At 40.0% G+C, this 16,287-nt stretch overlaps 2 protein-coding genes across 3 annotated transcripts; one reads left to right on the forward strand and one right to left on the reverse strand.

The window, feature by feature from the left end:
- Positions 1-1,374: 1,374 nt before the first annotated feature.
- nup62l (nucleoporin 62 like) lies at positions 1,375-3,802 on the reverse strand. Its single transcript, XM_049593863.1, has 2 exons — positions 1,922-3,802; positions 1,375-1,813 (listed from the first exon to the last, which is right to left on the reverse strand). Exons 1-2 carry the CDS (start codon positions 3,479-3,481, stop codon positions 1,655-1,657), a joined length of 1,719 nt encoding a protein of 572 aa, XP_049449820.1. The 5' UTR covers positions 3,482-3,802; the 3' UTR covers positions 1,375-1,654.
- Positions 3,803-4,397: 595 nt separating this feature from the next.
- Positions 4,398-15,616, forward strand: pdk1 (pyruvate dehydrogenase kinase, isozyme 1). Of its 2 annotated transcripts, XM_049593646.1 has the most exons (11): positions 4,398-4,777; positions 6,580-6,721; positions 6,814-6,885; positions 6,978-7,162; positions 9,336-9,431; positions 9,540-9,617; positions 10,617-10,681; positions 10,768-10,866; positions 10,981-11,091; positions 12,815-12,928; positions 13,018-15,616. In XM_049593646.1, the coding sequence occupies exons 1-11, from the start codon at positions 4,669-4,671 to the stop codon at positions 13,156-13,158; spliced, it is 1,212 nt and encodes a 403-aa protein (XP_049449603.1). In that variant the 5' UTR covers positions 4,398-4,668; the 3' UTR covers positions 13,159-15,616. The 2 variants fall into 2 exon arrangements, with proteins under 2 accessions (XP_049449603.1, XP_049449602.1); XM_049593645.1 differs by having other exon boundaries at positions 12,815-15,616.
- The last annotated feature ends 671 nt before the right edge of the window (positions 15,617-16,287 follow it).

A 16,287-nucleotide genomic window follows, 5' to 3' on the forward strand; every position in this document is an offset into this window, starting at 1 on the left:
ATTAAAATAAACCTTTACAAAGAACCTGTGTGTCACCATTTATGTGTGGGAATAGTAAGCGTGAGACACATCACATTATCTTACATTTCCATTTAAATAGATGTGCTATTAGTACTTTGATGTAATTGTCAATAGTTTAAAATGAATTCTTGAATCATTTTGTTAACAAATATCTCATTAGCAATAGTTGCTTGTCAGTTGTTGTTTGATATTAGTAAATAAAAACAAACATATATGTCATGATAAGAGTGATAACATGTTTAAAAGTTTGAAAACCACTGTTCTAGATGACACAGACAGCAGCCAGGGGAATGTGCTGAGGATCATGGGAACATTTTCTGTTTCAGAACTGACCGTGCTACAATAGAATAAAACTAGTTTAGGTATGAAAAAAGACGACCAACAAAAGCAGCCTCACATTCATTGTCTATGGGGTGGCTCCAGACTTTAAATTTGATGATATACCAAGTTTGAGACTTCCTGGCTTTGAGAGAGAGTACCTCACGTTCACAAATCTGAAATGAACATTCATAGGCCGTGGACATAACACACTGGATTTCTTAATTCAGGTAGTGTTCTGCTTTTAAGTGCCGATTAGGTTTACAATCAATAGTGTTGGGTCCATAAGCTTTACAAGATGGACAAAGTCCCCAATATAACTGCCTAAATCCCAATTTGATATGTTGATTTTTTTTGTTTGACTAATAGTCACAACCCAAAGATGTTCAGTTTGCTATCAAAGAAAATCAAATCCTCATAACTGAGAAGCTGGAACGCAGAAATGTTTGGCTGTTTTGCTAGAAAGAAAAAAAAGACTTGAAGATACACTATGCAGGATTTTCCAGAAAATCGATGTCTAGATTGATACAGAAGTAATCCCTCTCAGTGATCACTTATGACCCACCACAAGTGTGTGGTGGTGTAATTATTTGGAGACTCTGCCCTCTGCCTGTATTTTCTTCTTTTGCTCTTATTTTCTGTGTTCAGGACGAGGTCGAGGCTTTATAAAAAGGTAGCAACCAGTTGCCAGACTGTAAGCAGCAGACATCCCAAAGCACCAAAAACCAAAAACAAATATAGCAAGGCGAAAAACTAACCAAGAATTAATCTTTTGTTAGTTTTCACTTTAACTGGCGAGCGTGTTCACAAACAGTAACCAACAATCCTGCATAGTATACCTTTAAACAATTAGTCAGTCGACTAAGCAATTGTTTCAGGTCTAAGCAAAACACAATTCCATCTGGACTTCTTTTAAAGATATATCATATCTTTGACATAATTCAATATTACCGTGACACTGGACATGTGCACAAAGGCACCTCTTCAACAAAAACACTGCCACAGTAATAAATGGCGATAAATTATAACCAGAGCCTTAATCCAGATATTTATTCAATCTTACTATTTAGAACAAGCATTGCATTTACATGGAAACAGATGATCATTTTCACTTCTCTATATAAAAAGCTATTACAATGAAAATATCACTCTTTATGCAACCAAACAGTTCAAAACAGCTGGCGGGAAAAAAGAAAGTAAAGAGGAGTTAATGAACATTTTGGTTGCCTCTCCACCCCTAAAAAGACTTCCCTCTTTAGGACTACCGAAAAAAATATCATTATGCAAATATAGACGTCAACATTTTAATTCCAGATCAGTCAAATGTTAAACGAAAGGTTTTCTCCTGCTCCTTGCGCTGGTTGTCGCACAGTTTGGACACTTCCTCCACTCTCCTCTGCAGAAGAACCGAGTTCTGATCGATCCACTGAAGTGAATCCATGTGGGTGTTGAGAATTTTACAGATCTGCTGAAGCTGAGGAAGAGAAAAATAGAAGTACAAGTTAATTTAATTTGCAACAATAAATGCCACAGCGGTAAAATACTGTTAAAAAGGTTTCACTTGAATTAGGTCTCATCTTACTGGGTCACTGGTATCTGCTGGGCCACTGGATGTGTTCAGGTGCTCGATGATCTCCTTCAGGTCCTGTGACATCCTCTTCAGCTGCGCGTCCACGTTCTCTGCAAGCTTGTATGTTCTTTCACGTTCCTCGTCTGCGTTCTGCATGTAGATGGTTCCACTTTGCTCCTTCACAGACTCCTCGAGCGGGCAGAGTAAGTCCTCCAGCTCCTTCTGCTGGGACAAGATGAAGTCCAGCTCCTGGTTTAGCCTTCTCTGGTCCAGCTTCACCTTCTCCATCTCTTTATGCAGGGCTGTGATCTTCTCACCGTTCTCCACCAGCATGCGATCCCATGCGTTCACCTGTGTAGCCTGCTGTAAGAAATGTCTCTCTTGGTCTTCAAGCTCAAGACTCCACTTGTTAATGAGTCCCTCTAGCTGGGCGTAGGTCATCACTGGAGGAGCCGTGGTTGTAGTGAGCGTTGTGGCTGTGGTAGCTATTGTTGCACTTGCGCCAGATGAAGGTTTGAGCCCCAGTGTAAAGGCTGTACCGGCACCCGTTGTGGTAGCTGCAGTGGCAGTAGAGGCAGGGGCAGAGGTGGAGGTGATGGTAGCTGCCCCCAGAGGTTTGAGCATAAAAGCCAGACCTCCACCAGCTGCTGCGGTTGTTGCAGCGGCAGTGCTTGCTGCTAAAGTTGGAGCTGCACCCAAAATAAAACCTGTAGCTGCTGCTGCAGTAGTAGCAGGGGCAGCTGCAGCAGCAGGGGCAGCAGCTGTAGTGATGGGTGAAGCAAAGAGAGACGGCCCTGGAGCTGCGGCTGCCTGGGTCGATGCAGGAGGTGCTGGGGTTGATGAGGGTTTAATCCCAAAGGTAAACCCCCCACCTGCACCTGTTGTGGCTGCAGCAGTGGAGGTTGGCTGGGGCTGGGTGCCCAAGGTGAGGTTGGATGGAGCACTGGTGCCAAAGCTGAAGCCTCCACCTGGGGCAGCAGTGGTGGCTGCAGCAGGGGCTGAAGCGGTGGTCGCCTGGACCTTGGTTGCTCCAAAGCTGAACCCCCCGAATGAGAGGCCACCTGCTCCTGTAGTTGCTGTTACCGCGGCTGTGGATGGTGCTGCAGGTTGGGGTTGAGATGCAGGTTGGGGTTGGGCTTGAGCTTGAGGAGTCCCAAAGGTGAAACCCCCGCCTGCTGGGGCGGAAGTTGTGGTCTGTGCAGCCAAACCCGTGCCTAGGGTGAACCCTGACCCCGCAGCTGGAGCTGATGCAGAGCCTAAAGTCAACCCTGCTGGTGCTACTGCTGCTGTTGTTGCTGTGGTTTGAGGAGCACTCAGGCCAAATGAGGCGGTGGGGGCCCCAAAGGAGAAGCCTCCACCTGCTGCTGTCGTCTTTGCTTGGGTGCCAAAGCTGAAAGAGTTGGTGGGGTTGGCGGTGGGCTGAGTGGAAGTGCCGAAAGAGAAACCGCCTCCGGGAGCTGCCGGTGTGGAGCTTGTCATCCCGAAGCCTGTACCGGGGGCAGCGGTTGGAGGCTTCTGAGCTCCAAAAGCGAAACCCGTGGAGGCTTGCCCGAAGTTAAATCCGCCACTCATTTTCGTTTGTAGCAGGTTAACTTAAATATGACGTTATAAAAACCAGCTAACTCACAAAATGGTCACTTCCTCGCTGAACTGTCGCTTTTGGCGGGTCACAAACACGAGCTACTTCAACCGTCGTAACGTAAACCCAGGAAACCGTTACTCCTCCGCTTTGACTTTCTAAACGTTAGCGGTTAGTAAAGTCAATCACAGGTTTGTTAACGTCACTTTGATCCAGTCAGCGACTCAAAATTAACAAAACATCGTCATAAAAACGTGGCCCGCTGCCTCGCATTTCTTCCAGCAGGCATTTCTGTAGTTAACTAAAGGAAATGACGACAGTTAGGACCCAAACATAAGTGACGTCTACCCCGAGTTTTGTCTGCCAGCGCACCAATCCCGCCTCTCTTGGTAAGATTGACAGACATAATACCCAATCAGAATCCTGATCAGACCCAAGCTGAAATATGATTGGTCAGGATTGCTGCCTGAAAAACAATCCTCCGGGAACGCACACTTTTCCAAAGAGTACTGAGTGTACAAGATAGTAACTGTGTAGAATACGATACAAGCTGTGTGCCGACTCAAAAGAAGAAATAAGAGACTCTTTTCACAGGCGCCCATAAAATAACGTTGTTTAACATAGCTATCGAATAAAGTGACTCACCACTGATGCCAAATAAAATGTCGATAACCGTGACATGTTAGAAAAGTTACAGACAAACGTAAAACAAATGACTAGAAATGTTAAAAACGAGGTACTTACAAATTTTTCGTTCTTAGTTTCCCTGAAACAATTTTCATGCTTACTGTTTTCCTTAAAGATTGTACACAGTCCTTTTTTTAAATAGCATATCTGCTCAATGAAGTTTTAAAACATCAGGTCTAAAGGTACTACGGTTATTCTCTTGACTTAGTTATGACTCTTTGGGTTAGCTAGCTGTCCACTGGTCGTACACTGAGTACCCGCCGTACCCGCATAGCCTCCTTGCCATGTTGATACTTTTGCCAGTCAGCTTGTATCAATTAAAGTAAATGGCGATTTAGAAATATTGTAGCGGGGACTATGGATGCTGACATTTCACTAAATAATTCAACAAGAGGACGTTAATTTCACCAGTGTGTCTGCGGGCTACTGAAGTTAGCTTGGAAGCTAATGTCAACATAGATTAGCTAAGGATAATAACTTACTGCGTGCCACAATGAGGATTTTAAGGGTTCTGAGGAGCAGCGTGTCCATAACAAAGGACATCGACTACTACTCCAAGTTTTCTCCCTCTCCTCTGTCAATGAAACAGTTTCTGGATTTTGGTAAGAGAGCACATACACTACAAACACTTAATGTCTCTGTGCCTACATATGGAGCATTTAAGGCTTGTGACTGCTTGCTCTTCTCAGGTTGCATGTCAATAAGTTGTGAGCACTTAAGTTAAATAATCAGTTTCCTTTTTGACATTGTTTAATTCATAGTTTACGCCTCTACCCTGATAATCATCTGGCAACCCCATATATTCACCCAGTGACCCCTGGAGGAATCCAGACTCCCAAGGTTGTTTGAAACCAAATGTCTTGTCTGTCAGATAAGATAATAAGTGTCAAACAGGTATCAAGGTTTAACTTGCCATTTGAAAATGGCACTTTTTCTCCTAATAAGAAAAGGATAAAGAGCATCCTAGCTGTGGAAACCAGGGATGAGTCAAACCACCAGTGTTTACTGGGTGTAAAATGAGCTGTGTGCTCCCATTCATTAAACTGGAAAAACACGCACCCCATGTTTGCTGTGGTTTGTTAGTTTTGCGGAGCACAAATTGCACCAAGGAGTGTGCACACACATGAGAGCATATCAGCAAGACAGGCAGTCAAAAGCAGGTAAAAAAACAGGAGCCACTCAAGGCCCTTGTCATATCTGTTTATGTTGTATGTAGTGGTGCATTGTACTTAACAAATTTGCAATTTATCAGAGGACCACAGACCGGTTACTACAGCGAAACACATAGGCCTGAGGGTCAGGGGGCCGTTGTGCATTTTAGGCAGTTGTAATGTAGCCTTGGTGGCAGCTATGGGTGGAGGATGTGGATAAAGTCTTTTCTTAAGATACATGTGTTTTATATCAGAAGACTGATATATTGCATGTCATGGTTCTGGTGATGATTCTCAGTCATCCAGGTCATGGTAATCTTAAGTGCTACATCGTAGGCCACTGGAATATTTGAGTTTCTTGAAGATGTTTCACCTCTCATCCAAGAGGCTTAGACTTTGAACTGAAGAAGCCTCTTGGATGAGAGGTGAAACGTCCTCAAGAAACTCAAGCAAGTCCAGTTGCCTACGATATAGCACCTAAGATTGCATGTCATGATGGAATAAACTTACTGGAAAACGTGATTTAGACACTTTTTATGGATAAAATAACCTAATTGGAACGTCTGTTTTTGACTAATCCAGCAAATTAGGTACCCGACAAATAAAGTAACATGAATGCTAAAATCATTTTTAAAAATGCAGTATTGGCAAAAAGAAGTCTGGCTCATTAATGTGCAGCATTGCTCTCAATGACCAAATGATAGCTGTGACAGTATGAACTGTGTAGTAAAATTATGTCAGATAGATTTGTACTGTACATTGTCATATCTACGGGAGCCAAGAAGGGTTGCGCTTCCAATTATTTTTTCAGTGCATTATGTCAAGGTCACACATGAAATATTTCATTATCTCAAAAAATGAGCTTTCTTATGGCGAGATAATGAATTAAAACAACCCTTTGGTTTTTTTTTTGTTATAACAGGTGAATTTTATACGAGACAATGAATCTCATTTTCTTGATATAACAAAATAACTATCTCTTTATTACAAGATAACAAAGCTTGTTCTCTAGATATAACTGAATAATAAACTTGTTATCACAAGATAACACAGCTCATTTTCTCAAGATAACAAAATAATGAACTCTTGATCTTGATATAATTGCAATAAAAAAAATGGAAGAATGGCAGTTTTCAGCTTCAATCAATGGAGCATCAATGAAAAATCATTCTTGTGACAAATTTTGCCTCCCATACAATTTTTTAAAATACTAACATGAGAATTCTGACATTTTTTTTTTTTACACTCTTCAGGCTCAGAAAATGCATGTGAGAAAACATCCTTCGCCTTCCTCAGACAGGAGTTACCTGTACGGTTGGCGAACATCATGAAGGAGATCAACTTGTTGCCAGACAACTTACTGAGGACTCCATCAGTGCGGCTGGTCCAGAGCTGGTACACAGCTTATGTATTTATCGCCTTGAAATGATACTGATGTGATTTGTAGTGAATATAAATAGATAGTAATGATTTATTTCCATGTGCAGGTACATGCAGAGTTTTCAGGACATTCTCGAATTCAGAGACAAAAATGCAGATGATGAGAAAGTCACATATGAGTAAGTAAATTAAACAAACACTTCTGTTCATGATGATGTAGTCCTGTGGTTTATTTTTCATACATTAACATAACTGTAATGTCTTTTCCTAGTTTCACAGATGCGGTAATAAAGATCAGAAATCGGCACAATGATGTCATCCCCACCATGGCTCAGGGAGTTGTGGAGTACAAGGAGGCGTACGGCACCGACCCAGTCGTCAGCCAAAATGTTCAGTATTTCCTCGATCGTTTCTACATGAGCAGGATATCCATCAGGATGTTGCTCAACCAGCACAGTGAGTAGATTCTGTTCTGTGTAACACAAGATGATCTCCTTTTGTCAGTCATGTGTAATAGAACGTGTAAACAATAGTTGTACTTGTTTGGAAATGAATGCCCTCGACTACAGTGTAGATGTGTTACAGAGAGTGAAGTTGCTCCATTAACAGTCATTGCCACAGTGAAGCAGGAATCACCAGACCCAGACTTGCCCCGTATCTACATCTTTGAATGAGTCAATTGTTTATACAAGTGTGAGACATTAGAGGGCAAAGTGATAGTCAACCTGCCAAGACCTGAATGTTATTATTAATATTATTGTTATTAAAATAAAGTTATGTTTAAAAGAGACACAGTTCCTGATGTGTGCCTAGCAGAAAACACATTGAGGACAAAGGATCAATGTAAGAGCATAGTGATAAAAGGAAACAAAACATTGTCAGAGTCAGAATCAGAAATACTTTATTGATGCCCGAGGGGAAATTATGATTCATAACATTGGCTCCGATGTAAAGAATAGTGTTATAAGAAGTAAGAATATAAGAGTATGAAATAGAAGTATGTAAAAATAAAGCAATAAATTAAATTAAATTAAATAACTTAAATTAAATTAATAATTATATTATTAATAATTAATAATATAATTATTGAATTATAAAAATGAAAATCTACATTAAAATAAAAAATAGAATGTGCATTTTGCTACAGTGTTTAACACTAGTACTTATAAAAAAAAAATATATAAAAAATATTAAAAATAAAATATATATTGTCACTGATATTAAAAATAAAATATATATTGGCACAAAAATATTTTGATATTATGATATTATTATTATGGTATATGAATATAATATAATTATGATTAGATTAGGAGAAAGAGAGAATAAAATAAAGAAAAAGTGAGTGTGCTCGGTCATAATGAAAAGTCTGACACAGGACTGTTATATAAAAATTAAACCTTAAACATCATGTAGATAAAAAATGCTCATAATCTCAACTTTGATCCAATATTTACAAAACAGCATTAAAGATATACTGTGCAGGATTTTCCTAAAAAAAAAAAAAAAGATATTATCATTAATGTATAATGTATATTCTGTATAGAATGTATAGAAGTTATCTCTAAATCATCACATATGACCCTTTAGAAGTGTGTGGCGGTGTATTTATCTGCAGAGACTCTGCCCTGTAACTGTGTTTTCTTATTTTCTGTGTTCTGGTCGTTTATGGATGTGTACACCCACAGCGCTCAGGTGAGGTCAGGGCTTTATCAAAAGGTAGCAATCAGGTGCCAGACCGTAAGCAGCAGACGTCCAACAAACACAGTGCTGTAAAAATGCAAATATAGCGAGACGAAGTGCAAAACAAGAGTGACTCTGGGGTCGGTTTTTACTTTCACTTTCTTTGGCATGTTAACAAACAGTAATCAACGATCCTGCATAGTATACCTTGGTTAATACTTTGTTTTTATTATCTTTTACAAAAAGAAAAAGCAGACAAACCAGGGACAACAGACAGGGACATTATAGGTTAAGGTGGAATTCTTAACATCTTGTAAAACAGACAATGAAAAGAAGCAAGGTTACATTGTAGTATCACAGATCATGGGTCCTTTATGTCCGTGATTGTCCTTTGTGATCACGAGGGTCGTTATGATCCTTGACTCTGAATAATGGAAAACCAGGGTCTTTTAAAGGAGGGAGAAATCTTTCACTCAGCTATAAGCTATTGTCCATTCTGTATGTCCTAATACTGAGGGGAATAAAACAAAAATCACCAGACAAAATTAACATATAAATAAAAGATCACTTCAAAGTCAAATAAGATTTTTATTTTTCCCAATATTTTTCTCATTTTCTAGTGGCAGGTCTCGGAGAAAAAAAGTTTGTTGTGTGTTAGAATTTTGGGTTTCCAGTTAAGAAAAATCAAAACGATCTACAAAACAAAAAAAAATCACTGGAAAAAAATTTATTTCAGGTACAACATAATTTTATATATTTCATTTAAAAGATATTAAACCAGAAAAAGCCTCATAGAGATCAGGATACCTTTTAAAATAACTGATAAATTAATTAAGAATCAAGAGAAAAATATTCGTCCACATGTCTGTTTCTAGTGTATTATCATGTAAATAATTAACACTTTATAATGTAATGCATGGTTTCATCCCTGTGTGTGTTATTCCAGCTCTTCTCTTTGGTGGGAAGGTGAAGGTGAACCCAGCTCATCCCAAACAGATCGGCAGTATTGATCCCAACTGTCGTGTCAGTGACGTTATCAGAGGTGGGACTGCAAACATGTTTACTAGGGAAATGCTGTGCTCAGACATGTCGTCATTCAAGTACTCAAATGTCATTTGTGTTCTTCCTGAAAACAAATCTCTGAATGTAGACGCCTACGAAAATGCACGAAACCTTTGTGACCGGTACTACATGAATTCTCCTGAGCTGGTGCTGGAGGAGTTCTGCGGTAATTAGTTTGTACATTACACATTTATTTTTAGGTCGCACTTTGTGCCTTGACTATGTTTAATAAATAGTTTGGATTTTTTGAAGTGGGGTTGTATAGGGTACTTATGCATAGTCAGTGTATTACCTACAGAAGATGTCAGTCAGCATGCCTCCAGTTTGGAGAAGCAGACAGGACTACCACCATGGAAGCTCAGCAATGTACTGCTGTGGATGGGGACAGCAGCAAAATGGATTTTAGCAACCTAAAAAAATCCATTTCAGTTTAAGTGTAGACTATATTTAGTACATTTTCACCACTTTAACTTGCAGTCAGACAGCCCTCTCTGCTGGGGAACTGAAGCCGTTATATTTCTCTCTTCAAAGCAACCAAACTCCTTTGATAAAAGCGGTAATTTTACTTTGCAGAACATGAGAGCTGCTGGTCTCCTGCTGCCTCGATTGGTTAGTTTGCTGTTGTTATTGTGAGAATTTGTATTTTTAAACAGTTAGTTTGGGTTCATCAAATTCACACAATGACACAAACAAACTCACTGACTGAGGCAGGAGTAGACCAGCAGCTCCTGTGTTCTGTGAAGTAAAATTTCTGTTTTTGTCAATGGAGTCTGGCCCTGAAGAGAGCGATATAATGGCCTAAGTTTCCTGTTGTAAATCGCTGTCTGACAGCAGGGTAAAGTGGTGAAAATATTCTACATATAGCATACACTTAAACTGATACTGATTTTTTTAGGTGGCTACAATACATTTTGCTGCTGCCCCATCCACAGCGGTACATTGCTAAGCTTCCATGGTGATACTTCTGCCTGCTTCTCCAAACTGGGGGAGTGCCAATCACCATCTACTGTAGTTAATATACTAACTACAGATAAATACCTCACACAACCCCACTTTAAAAAATCAGAACTATCCCTTTAAGCACTTTAAATGGCCTTAATTGCTTGATTCAAACATATCTGATGAAATCAATTCTAAATCTTTGATCATTTCTTTGTCCCGACAGTCAAACCCATCACTGTGGTCTATGTCCCGTCTCATCTGTATCACATGGTGTTTGAACTTTTTAAGGTAGGATTTGCTTTTCGAGCTCATAATTGGACAGCTGGTTGCCTTTCTCTTTTATTTAACTGTCATATGTGCTGTCATTGTTGCAGAACGCCATGCGGGCCACCATGGAGTTATATGGCGATGCAATGGATTATCCTCCTATCCACGCACAGATCGCTCTGGGAACTGAAGATCTGACAGTTAAGGTAAATCTGTGCTGCATTCACGAGTCTTTTTTTCTCACCAGTGTAAACTCCTGTGCAAATTGAAAATTGAGTCATTGGATGAGGATACTGTTCAGACCATTTGTTCTTCTCCAGGTCTGCGATCGTGGAGGAGGCGTGCCGCTGCGCAAGATCGAAAGGTTGTTCACCTACACGTACTCCACAGCTCCTCGACCCAGCCTCGACGGGGCCCGCGCTGCTCCTCTGGTCAGTGACTCTGATGTGTGATAAGTTAGTGTGTGAATTCATGTGGATGGACGTGAGCTCACTCTTCTGAGTTTGGTTTTAACTTCTCCAGGTTGTACATGATACCATCAGAAAACTTCCCCTTAAATTCTCCACTCAAATTTTTCATACAGCCTCTACACAATGATATGTCACAAACTTAACATAAAGAGCGACGACATGACAGTCCAAACGTGATGCCAAAACATTGCATTCGCCCCCTGGTGGCTGACTGCAGGTAAAGTCATAAGCCTTGCCACTCTCCTCCAAAAAATTAGAATACAGGTCAAATAATTTTTTCCCAGAGATGGTGTCTGTCATTTTAGGTTGTTCTTGTCACACTGATGTTTGTTCAAGTGTTTGCTATTCTGATGAGTTTGGTTTTAAGTAGTTATTTGATGCTATAAAAAGGGGATTGACGTCATGATTGACAGCTGTGCGCGCCAATCAGTTTGCTCATTATGAATGGCGCTGCTTGGTTGGACAGGCGTATGGGCAGGAACTCAGTACTGGATAGATTGGTACTGCCTGACTCTTGCTCCAAATGAGGTCACCAGTGCAAGATGGCAGCGGCCGTATATTTTAGTTTCACTGAAGTGGAGACACATCGTCCTATCTGTGTCAATAATAGACAAGCCTCTCATTACTGTAATGTTTATTTCAGTCGTCTCACCCAGCTCCAGTCAGTCAAAATCATAGGTTATATAAAGAAGTGGACGTAGCCTCTGGGTCTTAAAAGTGAAACTTATGTGAAGGTGCCTTAAACTGCATTCTTTCTAATGGCCAGCAGGGGGCGTCTCCACTGGTTGCAAGAAGTTTGATTATATAGAGGGGTAAAAGAAAATGACCCGACTTCTCACTTGATTTATTAACTCAATAAACATTTTCCTAATGAGTTTATGATCTCAACCATTAGATTCAAGTCTTCCTCAGCACATCATGATGTTCATTTTGTAATTATGATCCTATTTAGGGTAAAATAGACAATAAAGCAGGATATGCTTTAGGGTTTGGCTACCTTGTGATTGACAACAAATCACTACCACAGCAGCCTCTCAGTCAAATTGGAGGTGTAGCAGCGTGTATCCTCCCAATATGGTCACTTTTGGCTCCAAAAAAAACAACATGGCGTCGGCCAAACTACCATACTCTAGGCTTCAAAGCGGTCGTCCACAAACCAGTGGGTGACATTGCGGTGGCTGCTTCCCCTTCTTTTATACAGTCTATGGTCAAAATCTTGCTTCGCTGAACTGAATGTACAATTACACAGTAAAACAGCCCCAACTCAGCGTCCATACACTGGCTTTTTCCAGAGCTTTTGACCACATCAGACAGGCTTCATGTCATTGTCATTGAGATGTTAATCCACAGCACTTAAAGGACTTCACTTCCAAGTTTAACCTAAATGTTGAGCAGGTGACAGAAAAACAATCACAACTGACAAACTTGCTGGCTTTTTCCAGAGCTTTCAGTTGTATCACATGGTCTTCTTATTGTAACACTGCTTCAAAGAGAGAGAAAAATATATGAAAGCATGTCTGTAATTTTCCCTCGTGTTCATGGTATACGTACACAGCCAAAAATCAGTGTGTATGTATTATTAGTTTCATTCAGTGCCAGACTAACTTCACAGTCTAAACTCTGACATACACGACTCTCAAATTATTTGTTCTTCGCTATAAAACTGTTTTTTATTTTCCCCCAGGCTGGTTACGGGTACGGCCTGCCCATCTCGCGACTGTACGCCCGCTACTTTCAAGGGGACCTGAAGCTGTACTCGCTGGAGGGTTATGGAACTGATGCTGTCATCTACATCCGGGTGACTGAGTTTAACATTAACATTATGCGTGTGTGTGCTTGCTTTTTCTACACTGTGTTTAAACTTGATTCTCTCAATCTTCCTGTCAGGCTCTCTCCACTGAGTCCATTGAGAGGCTTCCTGTGTACAACAAGTCCGCCTGGAAACACTACAAGACAATCCACGAGGCCGACGACTGGTGCGTCCCCAGCAAAGAGCCAAAGGACATGACGACATTTCGCAGTTTCTAGGTCCAAATGGATGCCGTCCTGTAGCAACGTGTGCAAGAGAGGTGGTTGTGAAAGAGTGTGTGTGTGTGTGTGTGTGTGTGATGGCAGTTAAACAGTCCAGGTGTCTTTGTACAGAAAGTTAAAATAATAACAGAACAAAGATTTAGTGCCATATGCTTCATATAGGTCAGTAGCTTGTTAAGATTTTGGAGTGCAGCGGCCCTCAGTTAAAGCAGCTACAAGGAGTTTGGCACCCCCTGTGGGCAAAAGCAGTAGAGCTTCAATGTTTGGAAAGATCTAGATTGGGCTAACGCGTGCATTTGTTTAGGAAGCAAATGAAAGAAAGACGCAACTTACTTGAATACTGTTTTTCTTTTTTAAACACAGCTGTTTGCAGTATGCATTGCAATGAGGTGTGTGTGACTATTTAAGATGAATGGCTGCTGCAGTATCAGCCACAAGCACAAAATTTAACATCAAAACTAAAATTCTGTAAAGAAAAGTCTCCTCTAGCTTACTTTTAACTGGCTAACAAACTGCTCACTATGAAACTTTCCCGTAAAAATGTAAACCAGGCATCCAGGAATGCAACTCAGCCTTGCGTCCAGTTTTCCGAGTGGCCACTCTCGGTATTGCAGCAAAACAATCCCCTGCAGTCTGAAACGCATATTCTCCATGGACCACCATTATAAAACTGTTGACAGGACGCCTCCAGTGGCAAACAAGGTCACTTATGAATCTCTCTGTTACGAGTTTTGGATCCATGGAGGTTTCATATTTGTAAAACTTTCTATTTATTTTTTTACTCCTCCTTTAACCTTATCCCCACCACTCGCAGTCACCGTCTTTCTCAGCTCAGCTGTCTGTTCCACCAGTAGACACTGACCTCTGGTGGTGTGTACTTTGCACTACATTGTCTCAATACAGCATCTCCGTATCAATTTAATAAAAAGAGGAGCAACTGTGTTTTTGACTTTATTAAAACATACTTTCTGTAATGTAACACATTGATACCACCCAAGCATATTAGAGACTGTTTCATGTACAGGATAATGTACAGTGAGCAGGTCATTTTTGGGAAAAGGACCCAGACGAGCCCACAAATTATGCTGCTTACACAGCAAAAAAATCAATAATGTTCAAAAATATTCATTTTAAACATTTTTTTAAACGCATTTTTATTTATATTGTTGTTATTATTATTATTATTATTATTATTATTTACATGCTTCCAAAAGGACGGTCTGTTATCTATAGCCGTGCTCTGCTCTTCAGAAATAAGTCCGTGAAATACTGTAATCAATCAGAGTTGAGTATTCAACAAAGCTGTGTAATAAAACCAGTTAAAAACTCCTTGTAGCTGCTTTAAAAAGACATTTTCTTCTTACTCCTACTGGTACGATTAATGGAAGTGGCTGGGAGTAACCAGGACCAGTTCTCTGGAAAGCCACATTGCTCTTGAAAGTAATGCACAACCTATGTCGCACTTTTGAAGCTGATACTACTATTGATGTTAGGTCATATAACAAAACCTAAATCATGTCATTAAGGATGGTTATCAAAGAACTGTGACAACGTCCTGAGCGTCTGATGGACAAACTACAGTATGTAATCACTTCCTAAATGGCCTCAAATATATTTTGGCATTTCTGTTGTGCAGTTTATTATAATCAACCAACATATAAAAAACAATAACAATATATCCGAAACTGAAACCAGCTGATGAAATCAGGTGTAATGTCATGTCTTCTGTTGTTGAGTATTCCATGTAACGTCTTAGCATCTCAAAACCTGAGACACTTTATGGTTAGAGTATGAACTGTGTTTGTATTGTTAGCGTTGATGGTTTGCTTTACGGGTTTACAGCTTTTCCTTAAACGCCTTGCTGCTTTTATTTTGCTGAAAGTTTAAGTGTTACAGTCCGTCAGTGTGCAGAGTTTCCTCCACTCCGTGTGAAGTTGGATACTTTGCTTGAAAAGGAAAACTTGTTACACAGTCATTAGTCGCTGCTTGTTTTTGCTGTTGGGAGTTTCTGCTGGTGAGTCTTACTGGTTAAAATGTTTTCATTGAGGGCATTTCTTTTTCAGTTTGACACATACAAGCATACAGTGTGATCAAAAACGTGTTGTTTTGCCATCTGTAAAGGGACATTTTGCACCTTTTTTTACTTTATGTAACATGAGGAAACTGAATAATTGAAACACAACATTGCTAAAGGAAAAATATGTAAGCCACTTTGTTTTATTAGGTTGGCAACATATTAAGTTTCTTCTTAAATTCTCACTTAATCTGCAAACAAGGTGCATTCTCACGGGTTGCACCACCTTCAGTATAAGAGAGTAAAATACATTTGGGTTGCTGTGGTTGTATTATCGAGACTCACCCCATTAAATAAGCTATGTACAATATTTTCCATGTTACACTCAAGCAGTTACACTGTATGGATCATGCTCAGTGTAAAATAAATATTTCAAACAGACAGGTGAGTCTTATTTGTGTCAATAATCTCTGTGACATTGAAGGTGGATGGAAGTAAACTGTCACTGGGTTTCATGGGAGCGTTCAGTTGCATAAAATGCCGCCATTGTTCCTCCCCATTCAAATCATTTTCGCACAAATACATTTTGAAAGTTCAGGAAATATCAGAATATTTACTTAATAACTGTACAAACAACTCTGTCAAATACACTGCACTGTGTGGGTTGTAGCTGCTGCAATAGTGGGTCAATCACACGTTGCATTAAATCAAACGTTTACCAGAAATGTCACTTTATTCAGAACATCGTGTACAAAAAGAAGGGTGCTCAAAGTGCAAAAACAAAAAAAAAGGAAGTGATTAAAAACAGCAGCAAATATTTCAGTCCCTGATTATGATCAGTGGCTGCAAGCAGAGGAGGCTGGAGAGGCTGGAGAGGTTTTGATAGTGCTTGGTGCTGGGTTGTTTAGTCAGCCCTAAATACACACACTTTTTTGCTGTGTACTCATATTTTTAACCGATGTTAAAGATAATGCTAAACCATTTATCTGAGGACATTAAGATTAAATCATAGTTACTGTAGGGATGTTACAGTATGTATCCAGGGCGCTGCATCATTAGATTCCACTGTGGGTCATCCTTAAGAGACAGAATTTATGTAAAACATGATAGTT

This window comes from Epinephelus fuscoguttatus, linkage group LG13, assembly GCF_011397635.1.
Source record: "Epinephelus fuscoguttatus linkage group LG13, E.fuscoguttatus.final_Chr_v1".
NCBI classification, from domain to species: domain Eukaryota; kingdom Metazoa; phylum Chordata; class Actinopteri; order Perciformes; family Serranidae; genus Epinephelus; species Epinephelus fuscoguttatus.

Bases quoted from the DNA above. Each gene is read 5' to 3' on its own strand.
- nup62l (XM_049593863.1), bottom strand. From the start codon at position 3,481: ATGAGTGGCGGATTTAACTTCGGGCAAGCCTCCACGGGTTTCGCTTTT. The intron at 1,814-1,921 runs GTAAGATGAGAC...TCTCTTCCTCAG, and splicing joins CAGCAGATACCAGTGACCCA to CTTCAGCAGATCTGTAAAAT.
- pdk1 (XM_049593645.1), top strand. From the start codon at position 4,669: ATGAGGATTTTAAGGGTTCTGAGGAGCAGCGTGTCCATAACAAAGGAC. The intron at 6,886-6,977 runs GTAAGTAAATTA...GTCTTTTCCTAG, and splicing joins GATGAGAAAGTCACATATGA to TTTCACAGATGCGGTAATAA. The intron at 9,432-9,539 runs GTGGGACTGCAA...CTCTGAATGTAG, and splicing joins TGTCAGTGACGTTATCAGAG to ACGCCTACGAAAATGCACGA.